The sequence below is a fragment of the Phyllobates terribilis genome, unplaced genomic scaffold, assembly GCF_046119375.1.
Source record: "Phyllobates terribilis strain yellow unplaced genomic scaffold, ASM4611937v1 Scaffold_3__8_contigs__length_932513732, whole genome shotgun sequence".
Lineage (NCBI taxonomy): Eukaryota > Metazoa > Chordata > Amphibia > Anura > Dendrobatidae > Phyllobates > Phyllobates terribilis.
Window position 1 is genome coordinate 485,494,438 of NW_027362763.1, and position 18,717 is coordinate 485,513,154.

General features: G+C 42.3%; 1 protein-coding gene across 1 annotated transcript in view; it reads left to right on the top strand.

Moving 5' to 3' along the window:
* RFX6 (regulatory factor X6) overlaps window positions 1-18,095 on the top strand; it is a 213,607-nt gene extending 195,512 nt beyond the window's left edge. The window contains 2 exon segments of the mRNA XM_073673546.1: window positions 14,756-14,974; window positions 17,819-18,095. Coding sequence (XP_073529647.1) covers window positions 14,756-14,974; window positions 17,819-17,988 — 389 coding nt within the window. The 3' untranslated portion in view covers window positions 17,989-18,095.
* The last annotated feature ends 622 nt before the right edge of the window (window positions 18,096-18,717 follow it).

The window sequence follows — 18,717 nt, forward strand, 5'->3', positions numbered from 1 at the left end:
TTTAGTGGCTGAGGCTGACGCTGAAGTGAAAGAGGTCAAGGTGGCAGAGTCACTGTCATGTGCCCAAAAGAAACAGTGCAAAGAGTTGCTACAGTGAAATAAAGACCTGTTTTCGGAGTTGCCAGGGACTCACTCAGGTCATAGAGCATGAGGTACTCACAGAGCCTCATGTTCGCGTCAATCTAAAATCATACCGGATCCCAGAGGCCTGCAGAAAGGTGATCTCAAAAGAAGTGAGGCGGATGCTTAACCTGGGAGTCATTAAAGAGTCCAAAAGTTGATGGTCCAGTCCCATTGTCTTAGTGCCAAAACCAGATGGGGAATGGCAGTTTTGCAACTACTATAGGAAGCTGAAGGAAGGTCTCGAAGTTCGACGCCTACCCAATGCCTAGGGAAGATGAGCTTATCAAAAGGCTAGGACCCGCTCAGTACATCACCACTCTGGACCTCACCAAAGGATATTGGCAAATTCCCCTGTCCAAAGAGGCCAAGGAGAAGACAGCCTTCTCGACGCCAGATGGATGTTACCAATACGTCAGGATGCTGTTTGGGTTGCAGGGAGCTCCGGCCACCTTCCAGCCAGGGAGCTCCAGCCACTCACTTACCCGGCCGGGGTTTGTTTCTGTTCGGGATAGAGGTAAACCTGTTGTTCAGTCTCAGATGAAGTTAAAGAGAAAATAGATCTCGCTGGGGCCTCCAGCTGTTGAAGACGAATGAGGATCTGGCTTCTCTCAGGCAGAAAATAGACTCTATAAAGAGATCTCTTGTATCGGCGCTTTCAAATAAGACACTCACTACAGACTGTCTCAAGAGAATAGTCCTGGTTTATTATTAGATGTCATCATATTATATACACTTAGTAAAAGAGGGTAGGACTATGTAAGATGTAAAGGATTAAGTAGACAATAAGCGATCTTTGGCACTGAAAGTGAAGAACAATTACTTGCCAATTCTTCTGGAGGATGTACATCCTTTCACACAGATAGTGTTCTGCTTACCACTAACCTTGGGTATAATCCAGGTTAAAGGATGTTTAGGGAGTTTCCTGGAATTGATATGTGGGAGAATAGGGATAATGCTGCTTGTGGACAGATTTAGGACAAGCATGATAATTGTAGGCTCTGTCAGCCAACTCTTAGGTGTGCATACAGGTCAATGTTGTGATTTTGGCAAAAACAAGATGAGCTGAATCGAGCAAGAACTCAGAGTAAATAGATTTCTTAAAGGCAATGTTAATTACTGAACCATTATTTTAACAAGAGCCATGGACCGGATCTTAGCACCCCACAAAAAGTATGCAGCGGCCTTCCTAGATGACATCATCATATTCAGCAAGGATTGGGAAAGCCATCTGGACAAAGTTCAAGCCATACTTGATACCCTAAGGAAGGAAGGCTTTACTATCAACCCGTTGGGGATTGAGGAAGCCAAGTACCTAGGGTACGTGGTTGGTAGAGGGGAAATAAAACCACAAATAAATAAGGTCGAGACGATCTTGAACTGGCCCCATTCCCTCTCGAAGAAGCAGGTCAGGGCGTTTCTAGGCATTGTGGGCTACTATTGAAGATTTGTCCCTAACTTTGCCCTGATAGCAGCCCTGCTGATGGATCTTCTGAAAGGTACGTAGTCGGCTTGAGCTTTGTTCTGTTATTCCTTTTTATGCCAGGAAAAGGTTGTTACTTTTGTTTCCTCACTGATGTATGGACACTAAATAAACCACCAGTTTGTTTGAACCCGTGAACTGCATCACTGTGTGAACTTGTGCCTACCTCCAACACGGCTCAGTGAGTGCAAATCCCTACAATATATATATATATATATATATACTGTATATATATATATATATATATATATATATATATATATATATATATATATACAGGGTGGTCCAAAAGTAGGTGGACAGAAAGTGTAATAAGGTTATGAAGGGGGAGATTTATCAAACATGTTGTAAAGTGAAACTGGCTCAGTTGCCCTTAGCAATCAATCAGATTCCACTTTTCATTCCTCACAGACGCTTTGGAAAATGAAAGGTGGAATCTGATTGGTTGCTAAGGGCAACTGAGCCAGTTTCACAGATCTAGTTTTCACAGATAGATCTCCCCCAAATCTGTTTCCTTTTCAGATAATTCAGATAAAACATAATGGCAAATAATTTAAATACAGATCAAAGAAAATGGATTTTAACAGAGTATTGGAAATCTAAAAATGCTGAAACCTTTAGAGCAAATTGGGTTGAAAAATTTGGTACTCAAGTCCCAAAGAGACAAACCATTTACCGCATTCGTGACAAATTCAATGCCACTGGCTCAATCCTTAATGCTCCAAAAACTGGTCGACCCAAAACAGTCTGTACAGAAGTAAAAACAACTTGTTGCTGAAACATTTGTTCAGAGTCCAAAAAAGTCCACCAGAAGAGCCTCTTTGGAATTGGGAATTTCACAAGCTTCAATCATGCGAATCCTGAAATCTATTGAGTGGAAAGCTTATAGTCCATGTATAATTCATGGTTTATTGGAGGATGATCCAGACAGGTGGCTGCAATTTAGTGAGATTATGCTTAACGAAATTGAAGAAAATCCAGTAATTTTAGATAACATTATGTGGACAGACATAATTGTATTTTCTGGTATAATGAGAACATGCATTTAACATTAGAGCAACAACTAAATGAGCCTGGTGTCAATGTTTGGGGTGGTATTTCAAGTTTTGGTGTTTTAGGACCAATATTTTTTGATGGAACAGTCACAGGAGATAAGTATCTCGAAATTCTAATGAATCAAGTTGTTCCCCAGTTACAGCAACAGCCTTTCAAATGACCTTTATTTCCAACAAGATGGGCCCCTTCACATTATTCAAGAGTAGTCCGCGAGTATCTTGATGAAACATTTCCTAATAAATGGATTGGCCGAAGAGGCCCACTTGATTGTCCGGCACGTTCACCAGACTTGACCACAATGGATTTTTTCTTTTGGGGAGTACTCAAGGACAAAGTTTATAGTCGAAAACCAAAAAGTGTCAGTGATCTGAAAAATTACATACGAGATGCATTTCAAGAAATTAATACCCAAAGAGACTTGTGCAAAAAAGTTTGTCGAAGCGTAAGAGGCAGACTTCAAAGCTGTGTAATGGAAAACAGTTTGAGCACCTGCGTTGATAAAATTTAAGGACTTTAGTATTATTGTTCACAATAAAATTGAATTGTCAATGTTATGCTTGTGTCAGTTAAATATAATTTTATATATAAATCAAAATAAATGTTATTATTTTCTGTCCACCTACTTTTGGAACACCCTGTATATATTTACATGTATATATACAGTTGAAACCCGAAGTTTACATACACTATATAAAAAGACACATATGCATGTTTTTCTCAATATCTGACATGAAATCAGAATAAACCTTTCCCGTTTTAGGTCAATTAGGATTACCATAATTTTTTATAATTGCCAAATGCCAGAATAATGAGAGAGAGAATGTTTTAAGGCATTTTTATTACTTACTGCAAAGTCAAAAGTTTACATACACTAAGATTACTATGACTTTAAACAATTCTGGACTCCCATATGATGATGTCACGTGTTTGGAAGCTTCTGTTTTTTTTGGCAACATCTGTGTTAATTGGAGACACATCTGTGGATGTGTGTTAATGGACACCTGAAACACGCTGCTTCTTTGTGTAGCATCATAGGAAAGTCTAAAGAAATCCGCCAAGATATCAGGAAGAGAATTGTGGACTTGCACAAGTTTGGCTCATGCTTAGGTACAATTTCAAGATACCTGAATGTGCCTCGTTCATCTGTACAAACAATTATATGCAACTATATACAAAATGAGAATGTCCAGCCATCAGCAAGGAGACGGGTTCTGTGTACCAGAGATGTACGTGCTTTGGTCCAACATGTGCATATCAACCCAAGGACAAAAGCAAAAGATCTTGTGAAGATGATGGCGGAATCTGGTAAGATTGTGTCAATAACCACAGTGAAACGAGTACTGTATCAACATGGGCTGATAGGCCACTGTGCCAGGAAGAAGCCATTACTCCAAAAGAAACATAAAAAAACTGATTAATGTTTGCAAATGCACACAGGAACAAAGAACTTAATTTTTGGAGACATGTTCTGTGGTCTGATGAAACTAAAATTGAACTTTTTAGGTATAATGACCATAATGACCATCATTACTTTTGGAGGAAAAAGGGAGAAGCTCGAAAGCCTAAGAACACCATCCCAACTGTGAAACACGGGGGTGGCAGCATCATGTTGTGGGGTTGTTTTGCTGCAGGAGGGACTGGTACATTTCACAAAATAGATGGCATCATGAGAAAAGAAGATTATGCGGCAATACTGAAGCAACATCTCAAGACATCAGCCAGGAACTTAAAGCTTGGGTGGAAATGGATCTTCCAAATGGACAATGACCCGAAGCATACTGCCAAAATGGTAACAAAGTGGCTTAAGGATAACAAAGTCAATGTTTTAGAGTGGTCATCACAAAGCCCTGATCTCAATCCTATTGAAAATTTATGGGCAAAGCTGAAAAGTCAGATGTGAGCAAAGTGACCTACAAACCTAGATCAGTTACACCAGTTTTTTTCAGGAGGAATGGGCCCAAATTCCGACCAACTATTGTGAGAAGCTTGTGTATGTAAACTTCTGGTTTCAACTGTACATATACATATATTGTACCCATAAATAAATATTATTATGAAAAAAACAAACAATAAAAGTACACATATTTGGAATTGCCGCTTCCATAACGACCTGACCAATAAAAGTGTCCCACTAGTTAACCCCTGTAGTGAACACCGTAAAACAAATAAATAAAAAACAAAGCAAAAAATGGTGCTTTATCATCATACTGCCGAACAAAAAGTGGAATAAAACGCGATCAAAAAGGCGAATATAAATAAAAATTGTGCCACTCAAAACGTTATCTTGTCCCGCAAAAAGCAAGCCACCATACAGCTCCATCAGCTGAAAAATAAAAAAAGTTATAGCTCTCAGAATAAAGCGATGAAAAAAAAATATTTTATCTATAAAAGAGTTTTTATTGTGTAAAAGCGCTAAAACATAAAAAAACTATGTAGATGTAGTATCGCTATAAATGTACTGACCCGACGAAAGCTGCCTTATCAATATTACCACACGCAGAACCGCATAAAAAAAGAAAAAAAAAAAAACAATTCCTGAATTGTTGGTTTTTGTTTATTCAGCCTCTCAAAAATCGGAATAGAAAGTGATCAAAAAACGTCACATGCCCGAAAATGGTACCAATAAAAAAGTCAATTTGTCCCACAAAAAACAAGTCCTTACATGACTCTGTCAGCCGAAATATGGAAAAATTATATCTCTCAAAAAATGGCAATGCAAAAACTAGTATTTGCAAAAAAAAATGTATTTTAGTGTGTTACAACATCCAAACTTAAAAACCTGATATAAATCTGATATTGCAGTAATCGCACCGACTCGAAGAATAAAGTCGTCTAATCATGTATACTGCACAAGGAACGGTGTAAAAATAAATAAAACCATTTCTTCACCGCTGCTGATTTGTTCATTCGGCCTCCCAAAGATCGCAGTAAGGCTTGGCTCACTTTTATCCTGCGCTATGCACTTACACCTGGATCTCCATATAAATCTCTGAAATACAAGATTCAGATGGAACCCCCGGCGCAAGATTCCCTGTAACGAGGCAGATGGGGGTACCATGGACGCCGTGTGGCCTGTGATCCCATGGTGTCCATCTTTTTAATAGGCTTGCATAAAAGTGCTGTCGGCCACAGTTTTGTGAATCTCTGAAAAAAAGGACACCGCCAAACAGTGGCCAGATAGAGTCCAGAGTAAGGCCGGTTTCACATGTCCTTATATTTCCTGTACTGGAAAAACCATTACCGGAGATATCCGTGTCAGTGTGCACCTGTGTGGCATACCTGCGGCAACCGTGTGCCACCCATGTGCCGCATCAGGAGCACACGTACTGGCGCCTGGGAATCAGCAGTACAGTTAGCACTGTTCCCAAGCACCGGTTGCTGAATGCTGACCTCATCATTGTCCCCTTCTGGTCAGCGTGAGCAAGGGGTCTGCGTGTGTATGTGTCTCCAGTTCGTGTGGAAACTGTCACCACACGTACCAGACACACTCACATGTGAAAGAGGCTTAACTCTGCTGCCTCCTTATAGTGAATGGATCCCTCGGGGGTTCATCTGAATTAAGTAGGAGCTGTGTATATGGAGCCTGCATACCATTCTAGGAAAATCTGTTCTCCAGGAGGCAGATAGCGCTCTGTCCCTCCCGAGTCTCACCGTGTAGCTAAGCTGTACTGTACAGCCACATATGGGGTATTTCTACATTCAGCAAAAATTGTGTTGACAAATCTTGGACACAATTTTACCCATTTCGCAGTGTGAAAATGTAAAATCTGTGGCTAAAACAAAACTTTGGTTGGTGATAAAAATGTAATTATTCTTTCTTCGTGGCCCAATGGAATAAAATTCTGTGTGGCACATGCGGTGTCAACATGCTCGCTAAACCCTTACATGAATTTGTTGAGAGGTGTAGTTTGTAAAATGGGGTCTCTTATTGGGGGGGTTCTGCTATTCTGGCATCTTAGGGGCTATTCCAATGTGACATGGCACTGTCAAACCAGCCCAGCAAAATATGAACTCCAATATGGCGCTTCTTCCTTCTGAGCTTTGTACTGTGCCTCAAAAGTAGTTTTCGACCACATATCTGCATGCTCAGGAGAAATTGCACAATGGATTTTGGGGTCAATTTTCTCCTTTTATCCATGTGAAAAAAAATTATTTTTGACTAAAATAACATTTTTGTGGAAAAAATTTGATTTTTTTTATTTCAACATTATAATTTTCTGTGAAGCACCTGGGAGTTCAAGGTGCTCATCACACATCTAAATAAATTCATTGGGGGGGGTCTAGTTTCCAAACAGGGGGGCACTTGTTGGGCATTTCCACTTTTTAGACACATCAGGGGCTCTGCAAACACGACATGACACCCGCAGACCATTCCATCAAAGTCTGCATTCCAAAATGTCACTCCTTCCCTTCCAAGCCCTGACGTGCGCCTAAACAGTAGTTTTCTCCCATATATGGGGTATCAGATCACTCAGGAGAAATTGAACAATATTTGGGGTCCAATTTCTCCTGTTACCCTTGTGAAAATAAAAAAATTGGGGCTAAAAGATCATTTTGTGAAAGAATAGTTTTTTTTTATTTTCACAGCTCTATGTTATAAACTTTTGTGAAACATTTGGGGGTTCAAAGCGTTCTCCACACATCTAGATAAGTTCCTTAAGGGATCTAGTTTCCAAAATTGTGTCATTTGTGGGGGGTTTCCACTGTTTAAGCACATCAGGGGCTCCCCAATGCGACAAGGCGTCCGCTAATTATTGAAGCAAATTTTACATTCAAAAAGTCAAATGGCGCTCCTTCCCTTCCGAGCCCTGCCGTGCACCCAAACAGTGGTTTTCCCCAACAAATGGGGTATAGACTTACTCAAGAAAAATTGTACAACAAATAGTATCTTGCAATTTCTCCTGTTACCCTTATGAAAATGCAAAATTGGGGGCTGAAAAACATTTTGTGGGAAAAATGCAAAAATTTTATTTTTATGGCTCAATGTTATAAACTTCTGTGAACCACCTGGGGGTTCAAGGTGCTCACTAAACATCTAGATAAGTTCCCTGAGGAGTCTGGTTTCCAAAATTGTGTCACTTTTGGGGGATTTCTCTGTTATAAACTTTTGTAAAACACTTGGGGGTTCAAAGTGCTCACCACACATCTAGATAAGTTCCTTAAGGGGTCTAGTTTCCAAAATGGTATCACTTGTGGGGTTTTCCACTGTTTAGGCACATCAGGGGCTCCCCAAACACGACATGGCCTCCGCTAATTATTCAAGCACATTTTACATTCAAAAAGTCAAATGGCGCACCTTCCCTTGCCGTGCACCCAAACAGTGGTTTTCCCCAACATATGGGGTATCGGCGTGCTCAGGAGAAATCGCACAACACAATTTGTGGTCCATTTTTTCCTGTTATCCTTGTATAAATAAAAAAAAAATTGGGTCTAAAGTAACATTTTTGTGAAAAAGTTAAATGTTCATTGTTTTCTTCCACATTCCAAAATTCCTGTGAAGCACCTGAAGGGTTGTTAGAACCTTGGATGTCACCATGTGGGCTTCCCTATTATGCCTTTCAGGTCAGAACCACACTGAAAGTACTGAAATCTAGCTCCTGCCAGTCCGTGGTCACCACTCACTATACCCAGATATGTAGCGAGTGACTTCAGTGATAAGCCAGAGATCAGAGTGTGTCTGCACCTACACTGAGTGCTTGACCATACTGACACTATGAAAGTGACACTGGGCTCCTCCAGTGTGTAACACAGGTACTTTAGATGCAGTGACACAGAAACACAGAGCAGCCAGTACAGGGTTAAAATTGTAACTGGGTCAATCTCCACGCAGGGAGTAACAGAGAAAATATGGGGACAACAAGGGGAGTAGCAGGTTACAGGCTATAACCGACAATCCACAGTTTGGGTAGATGCAGCAGAGTCAAAACGGTTGTAATCGGCAGTTTTACACTTAGCTGACTCTTGTTCCCCACAAGGCAGTTGCCGGCTGATGCCGGTGTTGTTTTCTTCTGGCTTCCCCGCCTAAACAATGCTCCGTCTTCTGGCGGCAGCGGGCACTCTCCGGTTTCACCCGCTGAGCCCCTAGTCCATAACACTGCACCTCACATACTCGGCTCCATGTCTTCTGGCGGTAGCGGGCGGTCTCCGGTTTGACCCACTGAGCCCCTAGTCCATAACACTGCACCTCACTTGCTCGGCTGCACGGACCCTGCGTCTCTTCTCCCTCTAGTTGGGCTTGAACCCAACTCACAACTCCCTGCTTTCCCACGCATAACTCCTTTTTCTCCCTCTTCCTAGACATGCCCCCAGCTCCCCGGTCACCTGACCCCTGAGCTCTGGCTCTGGACATGCTCCCAGCTTCCCGGTCACCTGACTCCTGTGCTCGCAGTCTGCCTTCCCCCTGCAACCAGAGGTATGGCCCCGGGAGTTCCGGATCCCTTGTTCTGACAGTACTTACACCCCGGTCTTCCCTCTTACACCCCCGCTCTCCTTTAACTCGCCATTCCACGGGCGAGAGTTCCTTCACCAAACGTTCACATTCTTGGACTTCCTGGACGATATGTTGCCATATAAATTGATCTTGTTCATAACGGTGAGGAGGAACTCCTGCTGTTGTCCGTTCTGACCGGCGTAACTCAGTTTGACCGATGGGGGGTGCAAGATCACTCGGATTCCCAATCTCCACCAGCCCGGTCGCTTCAACCGATGGTGTTCCCTCGCCGCCTGCACTGGGGACTGCAGGTAATAGAGTGCTGGGGCTCGGAGGTAGAATCAACAATTCTTCTTCATCCACATCATGGCTTGGGGCAAATGTGACAGGACCCTATCTAGAAGCAGGTGATCCTTCTTCATCCTCGTCATCTTTAGACAGACAGGGCCGCAGCATACTACGATGAACCACTCTGGTAGGGGCTTCTTCAGCCCCCTTGGGTTGAACTTCATACACAGGTCCTTCAGCGCCAACCCTGCGCTTCACTCGGTGCGGGGTCCGTTCCCACCGCCTACTCAATTTGCCCTGGGGCCGCCTGTCTCGAACCAACTCCCGCTCCCCGGGCCTCAGAGCTGTCCCTCGAAGAGGCAATGTCTCATGATGTTTGAGCTCCCGAAACTTTTGTTGTACCAACCGTCTGAGGGTCTGCAGTCGATGCCGGTGTTCCCGGACCCAGGAAGACATCCCCGTCCATGGGTAGTCCTCCTGGGGGTCCAGCTCTAACTCGGTAATCTCTTGCCCCTTTCGCCCGAACAGTAAGGTATAAGGAGTGAACCCCGTCGTACTATTCACTTGGTTGTTGTAGACCCACACCAGCTCGGCCACAAACTCAGGCCATCATACCTTCCAATCTTCCTCCAATGTGCGGAGCATTTCGATCAGTGTCCGATTAAAGCGTTCACAGGCCCCATTTCCTTGAGGGTGGTAAGGAGTAGTTCGTGACTTCTCAATCCTGTACAACCGGTGCAGCTCTTCCATCACCCGGCCCTGGAAGCAGGCGCCTTGATTGGAATGGATCGTCTTTGGGCAGCCGTACTCCCAGATGAAGTCTTGGCAGATGGCCCGCACAGCTGATTCGGCGGTCTGGTCTCTGGCCGGGGTCACCACCGTAAACTTTGTGAAGTGGTCTGTCATTACCAGACAATGTTCATACCCGAGATGCGCCAGTTCAACAGTCAAATAGTCGATCATCAGCACCTTCAAGGGGGCAGAAGTCACAATGCTTTGTATGGGGACCCGCTGCTCCGGGGGCTTAACCAGCTCACAGCTCCGACATCTTCAACAAGTGTCATCTATTGTTGCTCGCAGTCGGGGGTGATACACCAGCCTCTTCAACCACTGAAGTGTCTTCTCTGGTCCAAAGTGAGCCCCTTGTTCATGAGCCTCCTTAGCCACTACTCCGAAAAACTTCTCTGGGATCACCACTTGACAGGTGATCCCTTTCTCTCGCACTAGCTGTACCCATCGGTACAGCAGCCCGTCTCGCAAACAAAGTCTCTCCCATTGTCCCAGCATTTTCAGCGCCCCCGGGGACAGGGTACTCCTCTCCTCTCGACTAGGGACCTGTCTCAAAGCCACCCATTGACCCAATTGGGCAACTTCTCTGTCAGTCTGTTGAAGTCGGACCCAGTCATCTCTTGGCTGCCCTAGCACTTGTTCTTCCGACGTCTCTCCAATCTGTCCCTGCGCCGCGACCAGCGGTCCCACGAAACTTCAGAAGCTAGGGACCTCATCCGCCTCCAAATCTTCATCGCGGTCATGATCAGGCCATTCATATGTCACTCTGGAGAGGGCGTCAGCGTGAGTATTCCCTGCCTTAGACCGGTAGGTGATATTATACCGGTACCTGGCCATGCGGGCCACCCATCGCTGCTCCAGGGCCCCCAATTTCACATTCTCCAAGAGAGCCAGCGAGTTGTTATCTGTTCTCACCAGTACTTCGGACACGGACAAATACTCTGCAAACTTTTCAGTCATTGCCCAAACCAGAGCCAGCAACTCTAATTTGAAAGAGCTATAATTGTCTGGATTCCTCTTAGAGTCGTGAAGGGAGCGAATGGTGTAATGCAATCACGCGCTCTTTCTCCTCCAGTACTTGGGATAACACGGCTTCCAGACCATGTAAGCTCCCTTCAGTGTGGAGTATGAATGGTTGGGAGAAATCCGCAGAGGCAAGTATTTGGGCCTCAGTCAGGGCCATTTTTAGGGCATGGAAGGCCTCTTCCTGGCTGCTTCCCCACCGAATCGCCAGATTCTTGGAGCCCGCCGGCACTCCCTTAAGTAGCTCCAGCAATGGATTGGCTATGCAGGTGAAGTTCTTCATGAATCTACGGTAGTACCTGGCAAGTCCCAGGAAGGCCCGAACGTCCTTCACTGTCTTCGGGGTAGGCCACTACTGTACGGCTGCCACCTTTTCCCGGGTGGGCCTGACTCCTTCACCGGACACAGTATGACCGAGATATTTGATCTTTTTGCGGAACAGGTGGCACTTCTGGGGCTTCACCTTTAGGCCATGACTCTGTAGGCGACTCAGTACTTGCTCCAGTCGCTGGAGGTGCTCCTCGAAGGTGGCGGCATAGACAATTATGTCGTCAAGGTAAATCAGTGTCACCTCAAATTTCAAATCGCCCAGACACCTCTCCATCAGACGCTGGAACGTCCCGGGGGCATTAGTCAGGCCGAAGGGCATCCGATTGAACTCAAACAGTCCCATAGGTAATATGAACGCCATCTTCGCACGGTCATGTTCGGCCACGGGCACTTGCCAATACCCGCTGGCCAGATCCAAGGAGGAAAAGTATCTTGCCTTCCCTAAGGCCGACAGGGACTCTTCGATTCGGCGTAGTAGGTAAGAGTCTCATACTGTACAGGCATTCAGTCATCTATATAGTCCACACAGATTCGCAGGGTCCCATCTTTCTTCCGGACCAGGACAATCGGGGCTGCCCATGGACTCTGACTCTCCCGTATCACACCATTCTGTAACATATGGGCTAGCATCTCCTTAACCTCTTTATACATCTGGGGAGGTATCTGCCGGTATCTCTCCCGCACTGGGGCAGCGCTCCCCATGGGAATCTCATGGGTAATGGCTTTGGTGCAACCAAAATCATCCTCATGGCGAGCAAAGACTTCCTGGTACTGCTCCAGTTCCTCCTCAACCTGCTGTACTTGTTGAGGTGAAAGTCCCGTCAATTCAGCCCTCATTTGTTCTAGGATTCTTCGTCCCCCCTTTGACCGCTAGAATCCAGGGGTCTCCTCATACAGCGGACAGCTGTACCACATCAGGTCGCACCAACATCTCTGGCATTCCCAGAATCTGGCTATTTCCTGGGAGGGAGTGTGAGATCACCTTCGGCCAGATTATCAGATTATTCTATCTGAACTTTGACCCCCTCAAGAGGTGTGCAGGCCCGTGCGGGTAACATGAGTAGAGTTTGTCCTGGCGGTAAGGTGAGCGCCGTAGCTGCTGGTACTATTATTTTCCCCAGGACCTCCCCTTCACTCGACGTCTCCTGAGCCTTTGGGGGGCTCGTGGGTCCCACCGGTCTAGAGGAATCTCCTTCGGCGCACTAATCAGGATTTGCCCGATCGCTTTCAGCACATTCATTCAAAGGGTCACCGGGGGTCCACTTCCGGTTCTGTAAAAAAGGGAAGGGGGAGATGGGAAAAAGGTGTGGATATATACTATTATTAAAGTTAATTGTGTTTATTAAAGTTACAAATTGTGGACATTTTTAATTCTAAAAACCTTAAACTTTATTAAATTTATTAAAATGTTGTGAGTACACATGCATCAATCGATGCATATAAGGCAACCACCCTGTGATTTCCAAGCGTGGTGCCCACTAATAAATCTGGCTGAATGAGGTGTGGGATAAATTTGGAGCGCTTCAGTCCCGTCCCTTAATTATTGGACTGTAGCTGTATATTATACAAGGAGTCCCTTATATATAAGAATTGACTTGATGTTTTTACCATATCAAGTGACACAGTTAAATTCAATTATTGTAGAATTTGAAATAAAGTACTTGATAGTACAATGACAGATTGTAATTAAAATGTTGCGCATATCATATAACAGTCTGCCTTTCTTGCACGGCTTTGTAGTGTGATGTGTGCAGCAGCTCATACAGACTATGTAGCTTGCGAGCGCCGGCCACATGTTTAGATAGCGTGATAGAGGTTTCAGGAATTGTCCGACATAACTAACTACTCCTCACTGTTATTTAACATCACTAACTGTTTGGTGATTGTCAGGAGGCAAACAGCCGTGCTAGAAAGGCAGACTGTTATATGATATGCGCAACATTTTATACTATTCCTCCTCATTTCCCTGGGTATGGAGGGAGACAGATATAGGGCTGATTCAGGAGTTCAGCAAGGTAGGTGGCCTCAGCATCTTCATCATCAGACATAATCTGGGGAGCAGTGATAGCTAGGGCCCTACTAGCGTTCGGGACAGGAAAGGGTCCCCTGGCCCTGGGTAATCTGACAACAGAAACAGGACAGGGTGGTGAATAATTTTGTTTGCAATTGTACATTATACAATTTCTTGAATTTGTTTGTATTGATTTTTGAAAAGCTTGTAAAAATGACAGAGTCCCTTTAAAGGGAATGAGTCATGTTGAAAATCTGATCTGCAGCAGTATGTTTTTCAGCAGGAGTAGCTGATCAGATTGATAGACATTTTTGTATATTACATATTTTATTCATATTATATTTATTATTTAAACCTTGTGTTTAGTCACATATGAGTCCAGTGGGTAGTCCTACTCAGTGTTTGACAGCCTTCCCTGTATGACTGAGCAGCAGACATAGCTGTCAGTCATTGATTAGCACCGTCCATTGGACTCCTGTGTAACTAAACACAAGGTATTTCAATGAATAAAATACAAGTTATACTGAATGCTTTCCAACAAACTTATATAACATAATGCTCAGCTTCTTCTTCCCTATACTATGATGTCCACAGATTAGACTGCATGTACATCATGATACTGTATGTTCCCTTTAGCAAAAATAGTTTCACTTCAGACACAGCGTGAATAGACCATAACTCCTTTTGATTTAAATATTGATGGCTAAGTCTACACAATAAGCATTCTTTGGAAATAATTACTTGGTTTTGTTTGTTCTCTTATTATTATATTGTCTGCCACAATAAATGTAAAATTAACAGAAAAGCCTGTAAAACAGACCATCTTCCACACTATTAATTCCTTACCATTTTGTCATTCCTTACCATTATTTTGTGTAAGAAATGGAACAGTGAAGACCACCAGTTTTTGAAATAAAGTCATCTTGGCAATCAGTTGTTATTACTGGGTAAAGATGTGGCCAGAGATATATTTTCTATTCAACGGCCAATGCAAGGAATGTATAGTGGCCCTCCGATTTGACTGATATTGCTTCCAATTGGAGCATCAACAAATATGACATCCACATGAACATTAATAAGGTGTAAACATTATAAGACTACTTTTATGTTAGTATAACATTCAACATAACAATCTATCTCACTTTATTGCAAAAATTTTATTAATATTCCTATACTGTAATTAATTCAAACTGTAACACACATTTTATTTTTTACTTTTTTACAGGTTACTTTGCAAACCATTTAAACTACTCCGAATCCCATCGCCTTGGTTCAATGATTGATCAGCATGTATCAGTTATTAGCAGCGTTAGTTCCATTCGACCTTTACATTCTTTTAATGATATCCAAGATCCCCTTAATATTTTAGATGACAGTGGAAGGAAGCAAATGGGAACCTTCTACACAGACACATCACCAGCTATTCTTTGTCGCAATTCAGTGGGTAAGGCTAAATCATTTCTAACTAAAGTTAACTCATTAGCTGCCAAATACTTCAGTTGCTAATATGTCCGCAACAGCAAGCCGAAATTCAAAAAAAAAGAAAAACATTGTATTCTGCTCTGCAGTGCCTATTACATCATGTGTCCACTTCAGAATATACATTTTGGTGAAAGGTCCTCTTTAATTCTGGACAGAAGCAGCTGTTTGTTCTACAGGTCATTACAATCACGGCTGGTGCGTTTTGCCTTGCCCGACAAACAAATTCAGGGAAAGGTAAAGGTTTACACATCTGCAATTCATTACACATCAATAACAGAGAGAGTAGTTCCTTCTCCACTTATTTGAGTTTAATATACAGTACTATGCAAAGGTTTTAGACTGTTGAGGCAGGAGTGGAAAAAATGTTGCAAAATAAGAATACCTATCTCTAACTATTAGCAAAATGCAAAGTAAATGAACAAAATAGAAATCTAATAAAAGACAATATTTTGTGTGACCACCCTTTGCTTTCAAAACAATATGAGTTCTTCTAGGTACAATTGTAAAAAGTCAGGAATTTTTCAGATGTAAATTGAAACCCAGCCATTAACTGAAACAGAGACTGTTGTGTGGGAAGCTTAAAACTGGGTGAGGAAAAGCCAAACTCTGCTACAAAGTTGAGGTTGTGGTAGACCGTTCCATGTCACAGATCATAAAACATGATAAGTCTAGCAAAACAACAAGACATAAAGCAGTTATACTGCATCAGCCGGTTCTCTTCTAGGCAAATCAAAGCAAACTGGGGTTACAAGATGTGCTTTTCATGCTCTTTTGAAGAAGCACTAAGAAATGGGTAATGTAATGTTGAATATCGTAAAGTTGGCAACCAAGGAATTTTAGTGCATGAGATGAAAGACACGTAATGCTTACTTCACGTTGAAATTGAAAAGTCATGTGATCTGCTCAGGACAGGCAGCAACCAGTGGTATCCAGCTGTTCCCATCTACTGTTCAGAGAAGTCTTCATGGAAGAACTGCAGCCAAAAACCATACATTTGAATTGGAAATAAGGCCAAGTGATTCAACTGTGCACAAAAACATAGGAACTGGGATGCAGAAAAATGTCAGTAGATGCTCTGGAGTGATGAGTCAAAATTTATTGCATGAACTGGCTAATTCGTGAGACCCATTAGCCACATCAAGGTGACCTTTCTTTGATGGGACCCTAAATCTAATATTTGACAAACATGCCTGTCCCGTTATTATATTATGCAGTCATAACAGCATGCACTTATTCACACTTGCTCCAATAGTATACCACAAATAAAAACAGAAAAATGACCAGTACTTTCGAACAGAAAAAAGCTAGTGTGAACAGGAGTATGCTGCTATGACTGCATAATATACAAAGAAAATAATACAGCAGCACTCTGTAAGCGCTAAGATGTAAGGAAACATTGGATATATGAATTTTCAATTACATTACTGCTATATGAAATATACTTATAAAAATGAAGGTATATAGCGCATAAATTGGCCAATTCATGAGAACCCATCAACCACGGCAAGGTGACTTTTCTTTGATGTTTGTATATTATGCAGTCATAGCAGCAGGCACATATTAACACCAGCTTTATTCTGTTTGAAGGTGCTGGTCAGTTATTTTGATTTTCATTACTACTTATGATCAGGATTTTTCCCTTTTAAGACAGATTGTCTCATGCTTTGTTTTTTTTCTTCCTCTGAATCATTTGCATTGTTTCCCATCCCCTTGTTGTCCTTATTGGACATACTGTATATCTTGTTTTACCTGTACTAACTGTATATATGTTTATTGTCTGTTACAGACTCAAAACAGTACAATATCATTTAAACAATTCTATTTGCAATGATGCTTCATTTTTATTTTAGATGTGCTATGTAAATTAAAACAAATGTGAAGATAGGTCCAGTGGGTATTTTGCATAATCTTGTATTCCTTTTAAAAAATGTCACACACCAATCTCTTAAAAATAATCTGTCAGCTGGTTTTTGCTACCTCATCTGGAAGCAGCAAAATTTAGGAAAAGAGACCTTAAATATAACAATTTATTTCTTTGTGTAACAGCTACTGCACCCAGTAAACTATCAGAGTTCTTATATGCAGCATGTAGCAGAGCTGAGGAAGCTAACCCCTCCCACACCAGGCTCTGTATGTACATTGTTTATTGACAGTGAGCTGCTTATCACAGAAGGGGGCGAGTCGGACTAGCAGTCCTGTGAAAATCAAACCTGGCACTGATAATATTCTAGTAATAAAACCTTAAACAACAGCACACAGATTAAAGGGAGTTGGTCACCATTAAAATGCAGCCTGATCTGCAGGCACCATGTTATAGAGCAGGGGGAGTTAAGCAGATTGATATATAGTTTTGTGAGAAAAGATTCAGTATAATTTGTGGTTTCATCATTTCTTCCTGGGAGTTTTGGTCCATTGGGCGGTGCTATCAGTGACTGACAGCTATCTCTGTATGTACTCTTATATAAAGAAAGCTGTCAGTCACTGATAGGACCGCCCGCTGGACTGGAGATCCCAGAAAGAGCAGAGGATTACATGATTAATACAAAGGTTACACTGAATCTTTTCTCACAAAACTATATATCAATCCACTCAGCTCCCTCTGCCTTATAACATGATGCCTGCAGATTGGATGGCATTTTCATGGTGACAGGCTCCCTTTAATACATGACACATAGCTGAATTCTGCGTTTCAGCCTCTAGCTCCTGCTGTATTCAGATTGCATAGCAAAAACCTGCTGACAGATTCCCTTTGAAAGACACTGCTTAACAATGACCTCATTTAATCTCTTCTGCTTTTAATTCACAGCTTCTAACATGCAGAGTGGAATATCTGGCACTACTTCTCAGTGCATGTATGGATCATCGGGACAATATGCTGGACAAGGATCTATAGATTCTAATGAAGCCAGAGAAATAGCGTCCTCTTTGCCTCCAATCAACACAGTGTTTATGGGATCTGCTTCAGGAAGTACATGATGGGACACTACTGCATTAAACTGAGAAATTGCTGTTTCATAAGACATAACAATCATTATAGGAATGTTAGCAGGGAATAGTATACAAAAAAAAATTACACAAAAATTGCACAGTTATTTTCGGAACTCCCGTAGATATAGAACTAGAGAGAGCAGCACATGTATGATCACCTCTCCACTAACTTTGCCTGTTAAACAGGGGTCTACTCCTAAACCTTAGGAATAGACCTCTATTTTATGTCTGAAAGACCCTCACCTTTCAGACATTTCTGCCATATTCCAGAAACAGGCTTGTGATTTTTCCTTTTATTCGTGTGAGTAATTTTCCTGAAGCATATGATTCCACTATAATGTTGGATTACATTCCAAACCTTCTAGTTTTGTTCTAAATAACTTGATGGATTTTTGTCACCCTAGATTCAGCAGTTTAATATGATATAAAAATGTGAAAATTATTTTAGTGTCATGAATAATACAGATAATACAATTCCCAAAGGGAAAAAATGATAAGTTTATCATTTGAAATGTGTACAATTGCTTCATGTAGGTTGCACAATGCTGAGATATCTTATAACATTTACAACAATGGAACTAATTATTGTGACATCCAAACTGAATTCTACTGACCATTAACACTGTAGAGGTCACTGCAACTATTGCATATATAATGAAGCATATGACTTTTCCTATCTGAGCTGGTATAAAGAGAGACAGAGGTGACAACCTAATA